Genomic DNA, 22,610 nt, shown 5'->3' with positions numbered 1-22,610 from the left:
AGGGGAGAAGGTGTAGGAAACACTTGAAGATGAACGTAAATGATCTTTATTCCAAAGTACATGGTATTTCCAGTATTCTATTGACTTCAGCTTCCAGAAGGGAGCATTTCATCTTGTCAGCTTTGTTTCTGGTGCTATCAGTGACCACACTTAGAGTAGTTTTCACATAAGTTTCCAGACTCTTTACAAGTGATTTGTGACTAGCCCCATCAGGGTTTTAATGTGTTATATCTGTAGCAAGAAGCATGATCATACTTGCAGAGACTGATACTAACAGTTGACAAATCAATGCTGTCATAAATGTGGATGCATCTATAAGAATATTCTCCTTTAGGAGTGAGGTGTGCACCACTTCCCTGCAGGGGAATTTCTTGGTACGTAGTCATTTACTTGCAAGGACATGCTGATGTGTCTTCACCTGTACTAGTTAGTTCTGAATTCTTTCAGGGTAGAGGTAAAGAAGGAAAGAAATAGGAATCCTTGTCTACCTGAAGAAAATTATGTTTTGTTACAGTGAGGTTCCTTCTTCATGAAAGAAATGCTTGAACTCCTGCAGCAGAAAACTTAAAATATTCGTGAATAACATGGATATAAAAGCTGCAAACTATCAAAAAATTCTTAATGCATAACATGAAGGGATGTGTTTGATAAAGAGCTAGGCAGTAATGAAAAGCGTAATTGCATGTGGTTGGTAGTTTTCTTTTGCCTCAGCTTTCCTTGTAGTACATTGATTTGACTTCTCCTTGTGCCCACTAATAAATGGACAGAACTTTCCAATGGCTATGTTAAAGCTAGTGGTTGGGGTTTGTTTAAGTCAGGATGCAAACAGCTTATGACAGTCTCCTGGCAAAGCTGGAGTGGACAAGCTGTGCCACCACTGTGCAGCTGCCCTGGGAAGCTGGTGTAACAATACTTGCTCTCCGAAGACTGGCTCTGCCTGGGGTCATAGGAGATGACAGCATGACTGTGTGGACATGGTCTCTCATGGGGCTACTTTAGTTCAGTCTACAAGAGGAAAAATCTAAAATTGAGTAAATCCAGCAGGCAGCATGATGGCAGACAGTGCTGGAGGTGGGAGAGCAGGTGTGAGTTCAGACTTGAGCCTGGGGACTTGAGGCTATTTCTAGGTGCTAGAGAGATCATATGCAAGGATTTGAGCCTGAGGGAAGATGGGACAGGGATCAGATGATCATGGAAGGATTTAACTAGAAGGAAGTCCATGACATTTCAAAACTGGGCCAAATAGGAAGTGGAGAAATTGAAATTTAACAGTAGAAATACATCAGTGTTGTTCTTTCCCTCTTTCTCCACATAACTGAAAACTCTTCTGACAGTGGGAGCATTTGAGGGAATGAAAAGGGTTGGTTTGGTTGTTGTTAACTGTTAATATAATGCTCTGTAGACTGATGATCAGTTTTTCAGTTTCAGTCTGAGTTGCACGAGGAGGAACACATGAATACCTACCAACCTGGCTGCACGCAGCCTGGTTATGTTTTTGGCACTAGTTTGCTGATGATTCCTTGATAGCTGTGTCAAAGAGGAGCACTTTCCTGAGGATTGTAGGTGAATGGGAACAATACTGGGAAATCTTCCTCAGATGGGGAATTGGGTCTTGTATTAATATGCAAACTATTCTCTGATCAGCTGATCCCCTAAACAAATCTTTCTCATGTAAATTTTCAAGACCCAGCAGTAGCATAATATTCCATGTTTGTCCATGTTTATGTTTAGCAGTTCAGGCATTACTAACAACATAACATAACCATGTCCTGCCTTTTCTTTGGTAATTTTCATAATAATTTGAGACTTCAGAAGGGAGAGAGAACTAGAAAGAGACTATCTGTTGATCTTGAGTAGAATTATGGAACATGCTGTAACCACTCTATTCCTCAGAGAAACACTGATGTATGTATAGCATAATACAGTATATCTAATACTGCTGAATGGCTAATCAGGCAACCTGGGAAGCTTGTGGCCATCAAGAAGTCTGTTAATATTGCTTCTGCTTTACAGTGCCAAAGCCAGCAACCATAAATGCTCTTATAACTATGTTAAGATCATTCTGATGGTAACAATACCAAAGTCCAGTTTGTCTTTCCATGATTTACTTGCTCCTTTCAATAGGTGCCAAAATACCATGTTTTCTTGAAGGTTTACTCCCCTTGCTTTATAAAGACCTTGTATGGTAGGCTTAGACTGGGCTGCTTCATCATGCTTAATTTTTTTTTTTAAAAAAGCTAAGAAGTTTATCACTTCTAAAACAGAGCCTTCTGGATTTTTAATCTTGCAGGAAAAATCAGAAAAGCAAGGAAAAAAAATCCAAACCTCAACATATTCATGAGATATGAAATGCCAGACCAACTATTACTGTTAGCTTTAGGGTTAGACAAAACCAGCAACAACAAAAAGCATCTTTCCAAAAACTACTTTTGCACTTAGTGTGCCATAAGTTTCTGTTTGGGAAAGGCTTTGAACCATTGATTTTCACATGTGATATAGCTCTGTGAATGCCAGTTAATCTGTGATCAGTTCTAGATGTGAAAGATGTCAATATGGCTTAGGATGGCGGATGTTGAACCTCAGAATTGGTGAATATGTATTCAACTTTACAATTTGTCTGGTGTCAACAGAGTCCCAAGCTCACCACTACTAGCATATATTTATTATTTTAATTTGAATTTTGTAGGCTCCAGTACTATTTAAAGGAAGCCTTAATTCATTCTTGACAATAATCACCTACAAGAGATTCATACAAGAGGGTAATTATTTGAGTAAGGATATGAAATCTGACTGCATCACTTCTTCAAAAATGAGCTTTGTTCTTTGCTTATTTCCATTTCAATACAAGAGATACTGTAACATATTTGAAGTAATGTGGTTGTTGCTTAGAGACCTTTTTCTAAAGAACTGCCAACTCATTACTTCACTCTAAAGGAATGTGATATTTCTAGTATTCCACTTCAGTGACTAGATTAAATACCTGATGAAAGCCTGTTACTTTGATACTATGGCTTGTTGTCTTTATAGTAATGGTTCACTAAATATCCTGCTTTTGTGCTTGTTTCCAGTACTTTTGTTTATATATGATGTCTTCCTCCTTCTGTCTTCAAAATCTTTGCATTTAATTGTGAGAATGGTACTTACAAAAATACTTTGAAACCATTATTGTTACTTGAAGTAACACCTAGAGTAGTTGCTTAATGATCTGGTCATGACTTAAAATAAAATCTCCCTCAAGCTGGGCTTTTGAAAAATGTATTTGAGTGCTTGAGTAATTACTTTAATAAAAGCCTTATAGGAAAGCACTGAGCAGTAGAAGAACTAAGAAAAGAGCAAAGGTCATGTGTTGTGTCTCTGAAGCTGAACGTCCTAGAGCTTGTCGTGCTGGCTGAATGGGTTTGGGCTCAACAGCTGTTTTGGAGCACCGCTGTGTTCCAGCATCTGCAGAGAAGCTGGGCTGGCTGCAGCTCATACATAGGGAACATGCTGTACGAGAAGAGACCTGAGCATTTGCACATGCTTGCCTTGACCCCTCTTGAGTGAAAGTCACTGTGAAGAAAATGGGATTTTGTTCCTGTACCTTTTGAATGGAATGGACGAGTCCAGCACAATACCATCAAGCATGTTACCCTCATCTTTAAACAATAAAGTTCCTCTAGCTGCCTGTTGAAATGTAAAGTTTTAACTTAATATGTCATAAGACCATAACATGCAGTGTTTGTACAGCAGCCCTTCTTTTATTTGGCTTGTTTTTGGGGTGTGGGGTTTGTCTGGTTTTTGCACCTTGTTTTGGTGAGAGGCTATTTAGAAAAGGAATCTCCAACTGGTCTGGATTAATTACTTTTCTGGTATGTTGATCCATTAATGAAACAAGGTTTTAGAAAGCAATGTGGTAAGCTTTATAAAGCTATTAGAGTTGTTGTATGAAGTTCAGATGTCACAGATTTATTTTTTTTTATTGTCAAATGCAAATTATTTCAGATATGTTGTCTGGAGTACCATGTTTCAGAGATGTTTTTAATAGGTGTGAGCTTGTGGTTTGTGGTGTTCTCATAGCATGACAGGGATTGGATGCTCTTGGATCTATTCACGTGTCTATTGCACTAACTTAAAAAATTTAAGAATATGGTTGATAATTTTGTCTTGGAGGTTTAATACCAGGCTACAGTAAAGCCGTATACAGGGTCACAGTTCTCCATAGTAATGCCAGACAAGTAATAAAAGTGTGTCACTGAAGAGAGGCCTGATGTAAAGCATGTTTCATGACTCATTGAAGCTTGTGTGTTATATTCAGTGACCAGTATCATATAATATCCTAATGCATGTTCGGTATATGTTGTATGTAGGTTTCTGTTTTGTTACTGAATTGATCTGAACTGAAGGAAATAGCTTTGTCATACTTTCCTTCACTAGTGCTGTTCCTGTTTTTTCGTACCTGATATAGGATGTTTTGAGACACATTGTCTAATCCTGTTACACCACCTGCTGTTGAAAAGCAGACACTGAGTATGTGTTCTTGTCTAAATCTTAATGTAATCTCCTTAATGTCATGTTTTCATGGTCTCGGAGCAAATTGATGGTTTCTTTGGTCGTTGATATTTAAGAGTAGAGATCCTGTAACAAAACTGCTGTTGAATAAAGTGGAATTACTAGCTATTTTTGTCGCATTTCAACAATCACTTATATAGCTTAAGAAAAATTGATACATGGTTTATAGTGACAGGAATAAAGGGAAGAGTATTCCCTTTAAATACAAACTTGATTGTTCAAAGTCAAATCTGAGACACTGTAGTAGTTTCTTTTCAAGTAAGATAAAACTGTCTGTCAGACTTGAAAATGACAATGACATCAGAAGTTAAGATCTATTGTAAAATATGTTACAATAAATAACTTTTTTTTTTTAAATGGAAGTCTGTTTTCTGTATCTCCATTTTTGATTTTGTACAAAAATGAAAACGTCTTTTCTGTAGTTATTCAGAGGACTGTATAAAGATCTTGATGTTAGAGGTGACAGGAGTCAACGGTGCTGGCAAGACAAGTCTGTGTGCACGTAACTTCCTTTGGGCTACTGTAGTTTTAATCTGGATGCACACTTTTCTGAAAAAAACTAGAAGTTCAACAAAAAACTTTTCTTGTGGAAAGTGTAGTTGCATTGTTAGTAGTACAAGAATAAGTTCCCATCTGAAGATGGCACACCTGTGTCCTATATAGATACTCTTCCTATTTGATTAACTTAACTATTGGACATTTGTATTCTACAAGCTGAAATGAAAACAACAATTAATGCAAAAATGTGCCTGCACCAGTTGCCCTTTAAGAACTTGGTTCCAGGGAGTGCTGTTTAACTAGTTCTGCAGAACTAGTCAGTTTTCACTATGAGTACCACACAACTTGATACTCTCCTGGTGTGTTTGTCCTTGAAAGGATAATATCTTTTAGAGTACTGTGGAGGGGGATGGGGGTGGGGAGGCTGAATCTCTGCTTTGAGGGCGGGAACAAACAAAAGAATCTTTCTTGGATTGTTTTTGAGCCGGAGGTTATATTTTTATGGGTTCACCAGTACAACTAACCATAGTACACAAACGTAGGAGAATGCAAGAAAGACTTTGTGCATGCAAATGTCTGCCATGAATACTGGTCTTTAAAGCTCTTGATTTGTTCCTGAGGTCAATATGCAGGTAAAACAGAATTCTTTAAATTCTTGGAACTGTTTTTCTGCCTTTACAGTGTTTTTTACTCTGCCAATATGAGGTACATTAAGCCTTTTTATATGTATTTTAAATTGTAAATCTTTTTACTTGTAGGCCTATATGTAGAAGAAGCAATTGTTTAAGTTTCTTTCTCAACTCCTTCTGCTCTTTTCTCTCCATCCTCCTTTCCCTCAATTGACAGATATAGGATCTTCACCAAGAGAGAACCATGCCTCGGTTAAAAATTCTCCAGTCTCCTCCAGTAAACAGCTCACCAAATCCCAAGTGTCTGTCAAAAGATCAGTACTTGAGAGAACACCTAGCATCTCATCAGTGAGCAGCACTCAGAGTGAGCGAAGTCTTTTCAGCAGTAATTGTAAGTATCTGTCAAGGTTATGGGTTTTAACTCATAGTCAGCATCAACAGCTTGCTAGAAAAAAAAATCCCCTTCAAGGGACTCCTGTCTGACAAATGCCTGTGTTAATTCTTATTGTGCTACTTATTATTAGTTCTAGGTCTTACTTGTTTTGCTTCTTAAGAAGTTAAGACATGCCACCTGAAGGAGCTTTGAGCCTTGAAATTTTGTTTCAGTAGAGATTTCAGTACAGCTCCTCTTCTGCCCTCATATATTACAAAACCAGCAGGTTTCCTTGTGTTTACATGTGTGTAACAAGAAGTAAAGTCTGAATGGATTGCTTGTCTTAATATTTGGAACAGCACATCACAAGTTTTTGATACTAAATGCTCTTTTTGAACTAGGTTATATCTGCTTTCAGAGTTTTAAGACAAAATGTGTATATGAGATGAAAAGCAGCGAAGCAAAACTGCTTTTAGAAGGTAAAATGTTGCATGAGTAGGCTTCTGTAACTTCTAAGCATTGGTGTATGACCTGAACCAAATCAATCTTGATGAAGAATAACAGAACTTGCCTTGATTTGAAGCTCTATAAAGGATCTGTACCAGCAGTTGTAGGAGTTCTAGGGGCAGAAGTATGAAGGAAATAACACACAAATGACTGTCTGACATATTAGTATTCCTGGCTATATGTATTCATATGAGTACATTCAAATATTATGTTACTGTCACATCATCTGTTACACCTTGGAGACTGGGCAAAGGCCTTTCCTTTGTGCCAGATGTCATTTAAATCTGCTTCAATGGACCGAAAAAGAGAACTGTGATTTAACATACATCTATAGTTTATGTATGCGCATATGCATGCATACATACATAACTAACTAAATTTTCTCTTGTTCTTTTTTTTTTTCCCTGTAGTGCTTTCATTAAAAAAATAAAAGCTAACATATTTCTCAAAAGAATATGTGTAATAAAATATGCAGTGCATGTTACTATGACAGCCATGTTGACTTTTGCTGTTCAGGTTTAGGACTGTATCTGGAATTCCTAAGAAGCTTTGTTCTCTCTTCATTTTACTCCCTCATGTAACAAAGAAAAGGGTCATTGCTTCATAACGAAGAAGTGTATTCAGATTAAGTGTCCAAACAGATGACTCCTTATTTAGCCTGGTTTGCTAGCTGGTTTAATCTGTTTTGTCCACTGCCTTCAAGCTTATAATTTTTTCCACTCCGATTCACAAAGAGCAAGCAAGAGCAATATGAGAGGTTGAACATGGCTGCAGTGTCTTTGGCTTTAATCTTGCTTTGATCTTTTTTAAATGACTGTACCAGGAGGACTTCGCAGTTGCACAGAAACTCATTTTTCTCCTATTATTTTCATCAATTCTACACTAACACCACCGACTGACTCAGGAAGCCACTCTGATATTACCTTACTGACATTGCTGGTAGTGGGAACTTACAGCTTTTGTGTTATTTCTTTGTTAGCCACGTTTACTGGGAAAAGAAGTAGGTTGTATTCCTTTTTATTTCTATTTTAAAGCATGTATTTTGTGGAGGTTGGTAAATGTATTTAATATTCTGACTTGCTGATTTTCTGTGAGATGATTTTTCTTAATTTCTTACACTTAATGGGAATGATTTATGTCTGATGGTCAGGTTTTGTAATTACAATGAGTTTAGCTTACATATAATTCATATGTTAGTAAAGTGAATTCTTTATGACTTTGAATCAAATTGGAAAGAACTAATACATTTACTTTGTACTCTAATAGTAAGTACAGTGCTGTTGCCATATTTTAGTCTTTCACTCTACTATACAATGTCAGGCAAAAAACCCCACCCTGTATTTGTAAACTGAAAATGTTTTTATTAGATTGATGGAACACACAAAGACGGGAGGTTTTATGCTGTTGAATATCATGAAATTTATGATAACCTATTGTGGTCCTCTCAATAGCATTAAATTGACAAAGCTGTTTGGCTTGTTTTGTTTAAGGAGTTTGCCTTGTGTTAGAGGAGCAAAAATATAGGAAGAGAGGATTTCTCCTGCTGTGTCAGTTCAGCCCTTTGTTTTGGGATGCCCTTGGATGGGTAATTTCCTGTGGCAACATTAGGGATTTTTTTTTTGTCTAATGAGCACTTGAGTGTTATGATTCTTTTCTCTAAAAAGGCTTAATACTTGAGAAGTTTAGAAATCCTGAAGTTTGAAATCCTGTTGTTAATAAAAGCATATTTTGCATGTAAACTGTTAGTTTGAGTGGTAAAAATTTGGGTTTTTAACAGAAATTATCTCAATTTTGGTGCTGAGCTGAAAATGTTATCTTTTGAATTTACTGTAATGTTTAAACTCTGAGGTTAAGAACAATAATCCAAATTTGAATTACATCAGAATAATTGCATATAAAAGAAATAGTGTTTCAGAAGTTAAAAAGCTGATCCTAGTAATTGACCTGGAGCTGCATTTCTGTACACTAAACATTTCACTAAAATTCTTCTAATGAGTTTTTAAATGCCTTGGATCTTAGCTGGGGTGAGATCACTTCATACCCATCCCTCTTTGTTTAAGATTGCAGTGGCTACTGTATGAATAACCATCTTTGAATCATACAGTGGACCAAACTTTTCAAATTTACCTTTTTTTGTTTCTGCATGCAGCCTGATTAGCTGACCCTAGACTTCCAATAGGACAATGCAGTGCCCTAACTAGTCTTGTACCAGAAGGGTGCTCACTCACCCCAAGTGTTACTTCCATGGCATGCTTCTGGTTTAAAAGATAGCAGCATAGTAGTTTGTAAGCAGTTATTGGCTGTTTGCAATGCACTCTGAGCAAAAGTCCTTAGTTGAACGTTTTACAGAAAAATTTAAGGATTGCATCAGGCCTCATGATTTACTAACACCAATTACTTTGAATCATCTGATGTTGATCAGGGTCAGATTCCCACAGAATAAGTGTTATTGATGTGTTAGGAAAATTGTTCCTCATGTATATATTTTAAAAAAAAAAAAAAAAAAAAAAGAAAAAGGAGGTGTTCAGTTGTGTATGTTTCTAAAAGGAAAAGCATCTCTGTCCCTTTTGCTGTCATGGAAAATGTATTGATTAGTGGCCAGAAAGCATCTTTTGCAATTGGTTAACTTCTGTAGTATATGCTAGTGCATTTGAAGACACTAAAATCATCTCAAGACTGTATGTCCGTCTTCCGATGAACAATATTAGATATGTAGTTCGTACTAACTTTAAAAAAAACACATCAGCCTTATTAAAACAATAATCTGGGACAAGCCATATACTATATGACACACACACCCCCTTTTTTTTGTTTGTTTTTGTTCCTTTAAATGACTAGAGAAGAAAACAACAGTGTGACGAACTATTCCAGTGTGACATAGCTTTTGCTTATCTCTGGTAAAGGCATTGTAATAGTCATAGAATACCAGGTTGGAAGGGTCCTCAGGGATCATCAGGTCCAACCTCTCTGGCAAAAGCAATGTCTAGACACAATGGCCCAGAATCCTATCCAGCTGAATCTTAAAAGCATCCAATGTTAGGGAAAATTTCTTGCTCTGCTGGGGTGTCAATTTCTTACTCTTTAATGTGTCACTATAGGTGGGTTTTTAGTACCTGAACCAAACTGTACTCAATCTATACTTAGTTTAGAAGTACTATCATTTTTGTTTTTTCTGAAAAAATAAAACAATGCTTTCTCTAAATTTCAGATTTTTTTCAAGGAAAAATTTTCATTGTGACAATAAGCCAAATCTCTCCCAAGTTCCTTTGGAATGGAACAAAAAGTCATCTGTAGCAACTGCCCTGTTAGGTGGAAACCTGATTTTGATGTGAGGCAGCAAATGCTTATTGTCCTGCCTTTCCCAATCTGGGTGTCTCTGCCTCTTTTTGCAGGGAGTATTTTGCCGTATGACTTCAGCTTTCCTGGCGGGGCAGGGAATCTTCTGAGGTGTGCTGTCACTGAGGAGGTCACTGTTCTGAACATTTCTTAAAACTCGTTTGGTAGCTGGTGGACAGCTGGCCCCACGAGGATGGAAGGGGTGCAGAGTCTGCTGGTGGTGCGCACGCCACATCACTGAAACAGTGCGCTCAGCTCAAATGAGAGACAGGGGAAGATGTTTCATGAGGAAGTTGTCTTGAGTTTTATTTGGTTTTTATTTTTTCTACAGTCAATTTTGTGGCCAGAATGTCTTTGTGTTTTGATGATGCTTTTTCTTGACTTAAACTGAAATGTGGTCTGTGTTTGCTTTGTACAGCAAGATCAGACTTCTAGTTATGTATTTTGATAAATACACTTATCCCTCTTACATGTATTTTAAAGCTGTATGTCTGGTTCTGCGAAGTGTTTGTAACAGTCATAGGCTGATTGATCTGTTACAGTTCATCAGTCTGTACTGAAGATATCAGAGGTGGTTATAATACTTTTAATCCAACTTGTGTTTCTTCTAACTTTAACCTTGGGTAAAACAGGCTTGTTATAGGATTTAATTTTCCCCAAACTAGATACAGCCTAGAGCAAATTCTTTGTTGTTCTGTGTTGCAGCTGCAAATGCCACAGTTATTGTCAGGAATGGAGAATGCCCTTCAAAACCAGCCTGCCAGAATGGTACTTCGGGATCTGTCCCTTTGAAAGCAGTACCAAGACCTAGACTACACTCGAAATCAACTCCAAAAGGTATATGGGTCTGCTTTTAAATAGAATGAAACTACAGATGCTACTGTTACAGTACCTTACCTGTGGCAGGTGGCTGCCTCCTGAAGCAGTGTTTGTTAAAAAGTGGTCTTGGAAAATGGTGCAAGGAAGTAAAATCACATTAGTGGTGCTTCAACTTTTGCAAGGTTTCATAGGAAGGCTAAAATGTCCTTTGTATTGTTGTAATTCCCTGGACTATCTCAGACAAATGAGTAGGTCTGCACTGTGATACGGTTAAGGTTTACTCAGCACAGGGACTTAATGCACTCTGCTGTGTGGCAGGTGTCATTACATGGGGTTTATGTTTTACTAAGAGTTCTTTTCTTTCATAAAGCTCAAGTACAGACTCTGTGGCTGCTGGTGATCTGCAGGGTAGACCTACCCAGAATTTATCCTGTGTATGGTTGTCCTCGTCCTTATGCATACTTTTCATTGCTTTTACCCCTTTCAGGACAGAAAGGACCTTGGGGGATGAAGTATCTTCTTTCATAGAAATTATGTTTTCCCATCTTTTCAAGGGGGGAATCCCAGAAAGACCTTAGCTCTTCATACTGCTTTTTTGTGTGATATTCTTAGTGGCTGGAGTGGAAGCAGGGGTTTGCTCTAATTTTTAAGAGATAAAACAATCGTGTTTCATCATCTGGTGCTAAAGGAAACATTAATTTAATTGTACTTTATGGCTCTGTATTAAACACTATTCTGGTTCAGGTTCCTATTTGAGCCAGGACCCCTCGATCAGCCAACAGTGCTTCTCCACTCAAGCCACAAGCAGCAGTTGACAACTCATTCTCTGGCCAAAATTAAATACACAATGGGAGCAGATAAATAAGCTTGATGTCTCTCTCTCCTAAATCCTAGTTATAATCAGCTTGCTTCTGACCATCTTTGTGGTGAACTGGTTATTGTAATTGGATAAACCTAATTAAATACTATGCTCCTGCTTTAGGCTTAAGTTTTAAGCTGGTATCTGACATAATTGAGAATAAATAGAAGAGGTGTCTGCCAAATGTCGCCCTGTAATGACATGCTTTAAAATGGTAAACAATGAAAAGAAACCATTTGCTACAAACTGTAACACTTTGAAACAAACACAGTTTTTATGACTGGCTGACAAGCTGATGCTTTCTCTTGGAGTCCAACACATGCAACACAACTATGCACTATTTAACATCATCAGCGATCTGGGCACTGGGAGTGTACCTTCAGCACCTGCAGGAGCAGTGTGGCCAGAAGCAGCTGTTATTCCCTGCCTTGGCTCAGTGTTACTGGGACTACTGTGTTGTGTTTTGAGGCTTTCCCAGGCCGAGGGGGGCTGTTTGGAAACAGGAAAGGTCACTGGAAACTTAGGAACATGTTTATAGTCTCTGACCACATGACCTCACCACATGTGAGGAGAGGTTGAGGGTGTTGAGCTTGTGTAGTCAGGCAGAAAAGCCTAAGGGGAGATACTGTAACAGTTTGCAATAACTTGAAAAGGACAACTACAAAGGTGGTGGTGCCAAACTCTTTTCAGTAGTACCAGATAATTTCGCAATTGGTAATGATTGAAATTGTGGAGTGAGAGTTGCAGCATTGCCCAGCAGGGCCATAGAACCTCCCTTCCTGGAGGTTTGAAAGGCTCAGCTAGACAAAAGCACTGTCAGCTGATCTTGTCTTGGTGGTGGCCCTGTTCACAGTGGGAGGCTGGATGGCTGGCCCACAGAGGTCCTTCTCAGCCAGTGTTTCTGTAGCTGTGCTGTATTTGCTGCTGTTTGGGGACTTAAGTAATTCAGTCTTAGTGCTAAAGTGCAATCTTTTCTAAGCAGAAGAAAATGTTAGTAGTTTTATTAAAACTATCTTTTTATTTATTCTACTGTGAGTTCTAGTAAAGCAAAGCTAAATTGAAATACAGCTTAAATTTACTAGAAGGTGTCTTTTTTTGTGTTTACTTGAGTGGATTTGTACATCTTGTTAACTGTAGATATGCAATTTTAGGCATGTCTTTAATTGATGACATAGTTCTACTTTTAAACCTGATCTAAGTTTCTATTTCTAGGAGTCAAGACCAGGTCTGCTCCACTGAACCAGTGCATACCAAAATCATCTGGGCCACTGCACTCAGCGAGGAAAGTCAGCGAGGCTAGAGGTAATAAGGTGTTGAATACAGTCAATTTTTCACTTATGTTCTTGAATACCTCTGTTTTGAGAAAGAGCAGCTATGCTCTTTCAGAGGAATTGCAATAATCAGTCTGGTCTTTTTCCTTGTAGCTCAAAGTATTGAAGACTGGCTCTGCAAAGTGTTCCTTATGTGTTTGTTTTATCTGGAGGGGAAAATAAAAACAGGGCATTCATTGTCCACTATCTGCTTGAAACTTGCATTCCATAAGGACTCAGAATACTTGAGAATGTCTTTTAAATGTTATTCTGTCACCTGCTTATAAGATCGTATACTTGGAAGACACAACACACACTAGATTTCCCAACTTTGTGTTAAATTTAAGCAAGATGCTTGTGAGAGTGTGCTGATTAGCTTTGGCTGTTGAGACTAATTACTCCGTTTCATGTGTCTGTATCAGATGCTTGGTTCATCTTTAACTTTGGATTGAAATTAGTAATTTTTACCAGCGTGAATCAAAAGAATAGATATCCTCAGGCAAGTTTTGTTGGACAAAATTTTGACTTTGGGAGTGAAGTTCCATTTGCATGGCTGAGATAAGGGGAAACAATTATGGTAGTGGTACAAAGCAGATTGTTTCCTGTTGAATCACCTTCTGTAGCATCACACACTATTTCTCAAGCCTAAAGAAAACTGATGGTTGTTTTCAACAGACCTTTTATAAACTGCACATGACTTTTGCACTTATACATAGCAGTCCAAAAGAGTGCTTTCATTTAATTAATATCCTTCAAAATAATGAGATTCTTAGGTCAGTTTTCATATGACTCCAAACCAATACATTAGGGGTAGATTTATCTTCTCAGTGCTCTCATTTATATCTAACTTGATTGGTAGCACATTTGAAGGTGCTCTCTCTTTATGCCGCCTTTATGCAAATAAAATAACTGGAGCATATAGGTGGGAAAGAAGTTACTATGATGCTGATATAGACAAATTTTTTTTTATTATCTGTGTCATCTATGAATGAGTAAAATCAGTACTATGCGGCTTAAATGACATATGATAATTGTAATGTGGAAAAAGAAGTTTGGCATATTGGGAATTCATCGTGCATTTTCCAAATAGTTTAACCTTAGAATTCTAACTCTTGATGTTGAACGTGCCATTGGCCATTGCAAGAAACAAAGAAACTGAAATTGTGAAGTTTGAGAAGCTTACGTAGAATGAACCTTAGAAAAAGGCACTTGCACTGCCCCTTACTGGCCTGAAGTGTAATTCTCCTCTCTTTTTTCTTTTTTTAATTTTTCTTTTGTTTTCCTTCCCTGAACATTGTAGGTACTCCTGGAAGAAATGCACACCAAAACCTGTCTCGTTTGGGTCCTGGTGAGTTTTCTGAACATACTTTTGCATTTTGTAGTGCAATTTAGATTAGGTTTATACATTACATTAGTAGGTTGGTTCTTTTCTTGGAAGACCAGTTTTGTAGTGGATAATTCCATAAACCATCACTGACTCCAATTTCGAGGGATATGGAGAAAAGTCTCTTTTCTACTTACTTTTGGCTACCCAGCTCTTAAAATATGCGGTCTGTTTCCAGAGAAGCAATAAGGAGGTTTTAGCTGTAACAAAAAAAAGTCTGGCAGTGAAACGTGGATGTAGTTTTTGCTGTTTAGTCACAGTGAGGTAAGTAATTATTAAAGTTCATGTGTTGTGGCTTTAAAAAAAATTATTAGAAGAATCATACAGAATAACAGTTTTTTTCTGGAAGGTTCATGATAGATACCCTTCCGGTGTGAGCTGTCTCTGTGTATCACTGCAGACTACACTTGAATAAGAAGTTGAAATTATCTGACCATATTGATGTGTGTGTCTGTTTATATGGCAGCAGGAGGAATTGCAGCTGATTAAGTGGCAGATGGCGTTCCAAAATCTGGCAGAGTTTTAAGGACTTCATATTGAGTTTGGTTTTCGTGTTTATGCCAGTTTGGACACCTGGTGCTAGTTTCTATCTGCCAGGAGACAGAAAAGTCTTCTGATGATGTTTCTACTTGCTGCAATTTCCAAGACTTTTCAAAAGAGTTGGCAGTCTAAATTGGTTTCCCAAGCATCAGGGTATATTTGCCGAATTAAAAGCTGCTTGTAATTAATTACTCATTGAAAAGCCCTTTTTTGAAAGATACTGAAGATCACTGGAAAGCCCTGTGTCCCCTGAGTGAATAGCAGATGTTTTTATGAAAGAGGTGCTGTAGCCAAGCAGATGTTATGGATTTAAGTCTGGAATCACTGGGTAAATTAGTTCTGACCCGTAACTCTGGTACTGTGGCAGTATGTTATTAATTTCCTGTAGTCATAACACAAGTCTAATGCTTTTGCCTTTTTCTCTCTCGGGTGTCAAATGTTTGCATATTAATTGTGACTGAGTACTTTGCTCAGTATCTTCTGTTCAGAGTCAGGGCTTCTGTCGCACAGCAAGCACGACTTTGCTTATGCTTATTCTGTTTGTTTGTTGCTTTTATTGATATTTGGCTGAACTAATGTTAGTTTAGGTATAGCCTGACAGTAAATTCCACAACCTTGTGTGTAGTCAGTTATATAAGAGTATAGAGGATGATACAGGTAGCAACATAATGTCTTGATTAGCACAACTGACAGTACTCATGATAAGCAACTAAGTCTGGTTTCTAGAAACAGAAAATTAAATTCCTCTTCTGTTTGCTTATGGTAGTCTTAAAATATTCCCTAAATTTAGCATGGCACTTTCTCTCTGTTTTCCACATAGAAAACTAATTAGTGCTCCCTCCCATTTTTACTAATTTAAAATAATTTTTCTTGAGACTCGTCTTATTCAGCCAAATAAATAATATAGCTACATATCCTTGAAGTATTCTATTCAGTGCCATGAAAACACAGCTATAAACTCTGAAATGGCTGTAAATTTAGTGATTCTTTAGAAAATGCTCATTTAGCATCATACTTTTGCCAGTTGATTAGCTGTATGTCAGTCTTTGTCTTGATAAACCCGAACTGTTTCTGGTACTGAGTCAGCTTCCGAAATTGGATGATATATTAGACTTCCAAGTTAATATATTTTTAACTTGTCAGAACATTAGTATAGTTTCCCATTTATGAATACAAAGCTTTCTGATGGAGTTTTGCTTTAAGAAAGATTTTTTTTTTCCCATATTCACAGTTGCAGATAGTTCTTACAGAATAAAAATACTGTGTTGCTGCCTGGATATTCTGCAGTACAATGTCTTACATTTTAAGAAAAGACAAATGATCTTTCTTGAAATGAACGGAAATAATGCCAGCTGGTACCATGTAGAATGACGCCTACTATCTTTTTTTTTTTCTTTAGTGACCTAATATTATAGTGAAGCTTTGTTCTATTGATTTTTAGCTAGTTTAAAGCTTTTTGTTCTTTTATTTCAGTGCCATAGCGAATGCTAGAGTTTTTAGCTTCATTCAGTAAGGAGATCCAGCCTCACTTCTTTTTCTTGCCCATGTGCTCTGTCTGAATTCAGGACTAATTTATTACAACAGGAGTCTGATAATTGGTTACAATACTAAGGCGTTATTTAAGTGTCTAGCTCAGTTGTTAATGTTGCTTTTCCCATTACTTCAAGGATGGAAAAATGGCAGGTGTTTCTAGGACATGGTCTCTGTTCTGTTTGTGCTCTTTATCCATTTTCCATTCACTTACAACAATAATGCAAAGCCAGAATCTGCTTGGCAAAGCAAGGCACAGCATACTGTTAGTGTACCAGTAAAAATGGAGAGACTTACGTATTTGCAGCTGTTCATTCCTTGTACATGTTAAAACATTCACAAGGTTCCTTTTTGTGAAATCTGTATTTCTCATAGATGATATTCCAGTGTATCAAGTAATTTCTACAAATGTTGCCACTTGTGAGATTTTTGAACTAGATGCAAAACTACCTCTAAAAATAAATGCATAAAGTTAGAGCTCTTTCCTTTGTTTCTCCAGCCCTCCCCATAGAAAAAGTGACCTACTTCTAATACCTGCACAGTATATTACAGTGCAGTGTGTATATACAGTGGATATTCATGTCTCATGTCTCTGTTACTGACTGAAGGTTAAGGATAGGTTACAAGGATTGGTGCAGCCTCACATTGAGTACTGTGTGCAGTTCTGGGCCCTAGAATTGAAGGATGTGGAAGTCCTTGAATGTGTCCCTAGGAGGGGGACAAAGCTGGCCAAAGGGCAAGAAGGAATGTTCTGTGAGGAGCAGCTAAAAACTTTGAGCTTGTCTAGTTCGGAGAGAAGGAGGCTGAGGGGCAACCTCATTGCTGTCCACAGCTTCCTGAAGAGGGGAAGTGGAGAGGGAGGTGCTGATCTCCCTGGGATGCAGTGATGGGTTGCATGGGAGCAGTTCAAAGCTGCACCAGGGGAGGTTTAGGCTGGGCATTAGGAAGTGTTTCTTTACCAAGAGGGTGGTCAAACACTGGAACAGTCTTCCTAGAGAGGTGGTCAATGCCCCAAGCCTGTTAGTGTTCAAGAGGTGTTTGGACAATGCCCTTAACAACATGCTTCAGCTTTTGGTGAGCCCTGAAGTGGTCAGGCAGTTGGACTAGATCATTGTAGGTCCCTTCCAACTGAAATAGTCTATTCTATTCTAACACAAGTGCTCATACGATTGGTCCCAAACAGGTAGGACTGGGGAGCTCACCTGAGTTAAAAACATGTCAGAAAGAATAGTGCTTTTGGTGGCAGTTCTAACATAGATTATGAAATTAATGCTTGCAACATGCAGAAAACAGAGTGAACTGCTTCTGTCTCAGCACTTCAGGCATTCTTCTTTGATGGCTTTATCTTAGTATTCAATTTTAATACCCTTTTCCTGCTGTATAACATAAAAGGACTGTTGCTAGAGTATAGAAAGATCTTGTTTGTTTTGCAGGTGCAAGGTTATTAAATGTAAAAATTTCTTCAGTTCAGAAGAATGTCCATTCATTAAAAAAAAATAAAAATAATCCTGGAGGTCTTCAACTGCTTTTAAAAAAAAGAAACAAACCCATCCCAAAGCCCCAAGACTTCTAGTAAAGAATATATGTTGCCAAGCTATGTGCCAGTTTTCAAATAGTATTTTGACATAGTTTAAACAGTAATTTTTAATTTCATGTGTCCCTTTAAAAAAAAAAAGCATTCTATTGTAATCTCTGAAATTTTTCCATGAAGTAAAACTTCTCCCGTTGTTGATCTAACTCTGCTGTTCTTTCAGCATCTTCTAAAACTGTACTCTGCAGGTCATGGGAAATAAATTCCCATAAGAATCATACAGGAAACAGTTTGATGGGTAAATATATTAAATATTTTAAAGCTTCTTCCGGTTCTGCACTGGAATTAACTAGGTACCTTCTGCAGTGAAGTTAAAACAAGGAGGAAGATTTTGCTTGCTAACAGCTAATGGTTTGTCCAGTGCTTAAAACTCTCTGGGTGTAGAAAAGCAGTGTTTTCAATCCTTGTTAAAACTGGGCCAAGCAGCGAGTATTTTGGTCCAGGTCTTCCACATAGCAGAATTAGCATTTTTTTATTAGTTCTAACTAGTCAGGAATTTCGTTGTAGATGTGTTGAGACTGAATTATCGATCTATCATGTTAAAAGCTTCAGTTTTTGTCAGCAAGTTGGGTTTGTCAGTTTTTCTGTCTACCCTTTTCTTCAAAAGAAAAGCCTGGGAATTTTGCAGTAAAACTTGGAGCAGTTTTGTAAACTCTATGGGGTGTGGCAGGAACAAGATTAGATTGCGTATTAGTTTAATGTAGCTAATATTTTACACCTTGAAAATTGTAGGAGTTGAATAGTGTAAATAAGTTTCCTTTATCTCTTAAAAAGCAACAAAAAGATCAGGCTTAAACTTCTTTTTGCCAGATATTGTACTGTTTTGCTGCCTTTCTAGCTGCAATAAAAAGCCAGACATAGTCTTTTATTTAGATGTTTTTTCATCTATGTGAACTACAAGGACTATCTGAATGACGTTAATTGTCTCATGTGATTTAGCCTTAGAATACCTTCAGGTTAATAGGGAATGTTCTTATAAACAGACAGCAAAGCTTCTTAAGTGGAGTAGCTATTCCATGTGAACCAGCTATGAAAGTAGGTCTTCAGTTTGTTGTTTCTGTATAAATAAATGAAGAATTAATCTAAATCTATGTAAATTTGAGTTTCTTACTAAATGCATTTATTGGGGAGGTACAATGATTTTTATTTTGAAGAGTTAAGTGAATATCTGTAAACTTGAAATAACCTTTGAAACCCTATAGCCGTTACTTTCTTGGTCAAATTTTTTTCAGCATTTCCAAATAAAGTATAATACAACAGCTGGCTCTAAGGATTTTGTTCCTTGAGTGAGAACTACTATGCTCCAGAAGTTTTCAAAGTTAAATGGCTGGTGCTGAAGTTCAGACAATGCTATTCTAAACTCTGAAGTCATCTGTTTTGAGTGTTTTGAGTTTTTAAAATCGGTGTTCTTTTCCTGAGGTAGTATGTTTGTTAGAGTGGAGAATAGGGTACAAAAAACTGAGACAAATGATAACACAGTCTTAGTGTATTCCAGATTGGTCACTTCAGATTTCAAGTAACTGTATCAGTGTATTTATATGCATGTTCCTACTGTTTGTTCCAAACCTGATCTTCTGAAAATTAACACTTTTAGAAGGTTGTCTCTTGTTCCATGCTGAAAATAAGTACTGCTCCCTGTGCCTTCAATAGATATCTTTATAAAAAACAATTAATTTTGAAACCTCAAGGTTTGCTATGGAGTAACACATGGGCCAGCTCTGTTTAAATGGTGGTATTCTGCTGGCAATTTCTCAAATTGGTGGATTTAAAATTTTGGGATTATTTTTACAACCCTGGCAATGAGGTCTTGATGTGGGTCCTATCAGTTTTCCTGTAGTGACAGAGCATCATTCATTAAGGCCTTGTATGGCATAACCCAAATTATTTTCACACTACAAGGTCTCTTTCTTCTGTTAATGCTTTTAAGGAAGGACCTGTTTTCTGGATAATACATTAGTATTTCAGAGATGTTTATTACTATTTAATTCCAAACTTTTGTGGGAAACTTGCTCTCCAGCTTCACACAGCCATACTCTGAACTCTTGGTAACATAGAAGTATGCAGTAAGTTCTGTGGAGGAAATGTCTGTAGTTTACTTCTGTGGTGTTTATTCTGATGTTGTGAGGAATGTTTAGTTCTCTTTCATGGTATTTATTTCAATGTTTCACAATAACAAGCCACACAGGAGAAGAACATAGAGCTGCAGTTTTTCTCAGTTGTCTAAATATTTAACAGGCCAGTTTTTGCATGAGTAGAGGAGGCAGCTGAAATGGATATCCACAGATTGTGTCGGCTCAGTCTAAGGGATGCTTAAAGAAAACTTTATGGTGTTGAGACCTGGAGTTCAAGGCTTTTCTAGTATGTAAGTCTGTCCTAATGACTTTAAATTATAGACTGCAATGTTAAGATTAGCCAGAGCTGGTGGATTTATTACTATCCTGTCTGAATGAATTCTATACTATAAAATTCTGACTAATTTTTTAGTGATGAAGAGGACAGTAAGTTTTTATTTTGTTAAGAGACTTTAGAGCATTGACCATCAGGGTCACATACCAGTAGCAAACTGTTTCCATTTTGTTATTCTCAACTGAGTTGCTGTATGCAGTGCCAAATTATATAGCCTTCTTGAAGATGCTAGTACTTGGTTGTCTTTACTATTTTCTTGTCCCTTCCCTCTCCAGTTAAATCTAGATATGGATCTCTTCTGATGTTCTCAGACTTGTTTGTTTTCCTTTGACTCTCTGGAGCTTCTTAGGTTGTGCACATTGTTCTATGTGTTTGCAGTAAACAGTGAGTAATTTGGTATCATTGTACTGCAGCTCTTCCTTAACTTTGAGGTGAGGTGTATAAGGTATCCCAAGGCTGACTCTTAATGTTCTCTTAAAATATTACTTTTTTTTTTTTTGGTTATTCTGAAGTCCTCTGACTTGTTCCTTCTAGCTTTAAGTCCTTTCCCTATATTTCTTAAGATACTTTTCAGCAGTAGCTCCCCAGTGGCCCCTGTTAGGGAAATAAGTTGACATGATTAATACTTGAAAGACCATGGAACTGTCCTAGAGACGTGAAACTCATGGATCAAGATGGTTAAACAGCTTGTAAACTGATTGCACATATGAATTTTTGTCTGCACACCTATGGCTATGAAGAACATAGAAAGCCCACAGAGATTAAGTGAAACACATCTGTTGTGAGTTTGTTTTAATTTGCTCTGTGATCTCCTGGTAAATGCCTAACATATCTTAGGATGTATACTTGCTTAAATTGTCCTTACTTGCAATGTTCCTTTTCAGTAGTGGCTGTCTGGGTATTGTTGTTGTGAGGCCATAGATGAAGCATAGTTGCACACTGCACATAAATCAGTATTGTGTGAATAAGTAATTAATAGATCTGTAAGCTGTGGCCCTAAGTAAAAAAATCTTATTTTTCCTCTGTTCCTTGAGGCCTTAGCTCACAAGGACCTATGCATACACCTAGCCTGCTGCTGAACAGCAGAAGCCCCTAGTACAGAGGCAGTTGTGTTTTTTTGACACATCTGTCTGTCATTGAAGCTTCACATTTTAAGGCATGTTATCCTAATGTTAGTGACATTATTCACTGTTGTAGGGTAGCAAGTTTTTTTTCAAAGCACAGTAGGATTTTGATTGAGGCAGTCTAACAAAAATACCATTTTAGAAGGGACATCTTGCACATGGAAAGTAGCTTTCTGATCCCCGAAGTCAAAAGTTAAAAATAAAATGTTTCATTCAGAGTTTTATGGCCTTTCTTAATTTTGAAAGAGTGCAGACAACATAAATGCCACCGCTGTTGTGTGGGAGAGACACAGATCAGCCTGATTCTTGTAGCTGTTTGCCTGGGAGTCCACTGCAGCATCACTTTATTTGACAAGCTACTGAATTTATAATGATTAAAAGCTTCTATGTACTAGAAGAAACCTAAATAATTTAGGATTTTAGTTCCTGCTCTGAGGCAGAAAGAGGTTTGCTTTTTTCTTCAGGTGAGAGTTGGAGCTTAAAATAAGTACTGAAGCTGCAAGCTGCATTTAGCATGGCAGCAGGTATTGTTGCCTGCAGGAAGGTTAGCTTTTCAAACTGGAGCACTGGCTAGAATGAGATGGTCACGGGAAAATAGAGAGGGGACAGTAATTTTCCAGAAATAAAAATGAGGATACAGGTGACTCTCTGGCTGTTAGTAGGCTCCTGCTTCATGCATCTTTTTGCATAAGCAATCACCTCTCAGTGGTTCTTGAAGTAAAGCATGCCAATAAAATCCATCTGCTCCACACTGCCCATGCTGTCTTATGACACAGAGCCAGGTGGACTCTATGTGGGCTTCTCACATCTAAGTATCTAGCCTCTGATTTGGACTTCTTTGCGATGATATGCTTAACTCTGCTCTGACGGCTTTCTTAGTGATAGTTGGAATTGGGAAGAGAGACAGAGACAGCAGAAACACATGCAGATGCCATGGACTTGGCCTCATGAGGCTGAACTAAAGAGCCTACAGATGCCAGTGCTCTTTGCTCCTTTCTTGTCGTGGCAGATGGGCTGAATCTGCTGGTGTTAAAATAGGTCAGGTATTGATGCATTTAGCAACCCAGACAGAATTACGTGTTTGTAACAGGATGGAGTCCCTTTGTCCATGTTGATCACCAGTTTTGCCCTTCGAGTTAGAGGGAAGCCAGCAGTA

General features: G+C 37.7%; 1 protein-coding gene across 2 annotated transcripts in view; it reads left to right on the top strand.

Annotated features, from left to right (window-relative positions):
• The window catches only part of MTUS1 (microtubule associated scaffold protein 1), a 104,477-nt gene that overhangs the window by 25,625 nt on the left and 56,242 nt on the right, over positions 1–22,610 (top strand). Inside the window, exons 4-7 of one of the 2 annotated variants that reach the window (XM_026846567.1) lie at positions 5,893–6,066; positions 10,597–10,728; positions 12,782–12,871; positions 14,180–14,227. In XM_026846567.1, coding sequence (XP_026702368.1) covers positions 5,893–6,066; positions 10,597–10,728; positions 12,782–12,871; positions 14,180–14,227 — 444 coding nt within the window. Of the gene's footprint in view, positions 1–5,892; positions 6,067–7,365; positions 7,556–10,596; positions 10,729–12,781; positions 12,872–14,179; positions 14,228–22,610 lie in introns of those variants that run through there. The other variant, XM_026846568.1, reaches the window with a different exon arrangement.

This window comes from Athene cunicularia (assembly GCF_003259725.1).
Source record: "Athene cunicularia isolate RWA chromosome 4 unlocalized genomic scaffold, athCun1 chr4_part1, whole genome shotgun sequence".
Classification (NCBI taxonomy): domain Eukaryota; kingdom Metazoa; phylum Chordata; class Aves; order Strigiformes; family Strigidae; genus Athene; species Athene cunicularia.
The sequence above is the reverse complement of the archived record's forward strand: the minus strand, read 5'-3'. Positions and strand labels throughout refer to the sequence as shown.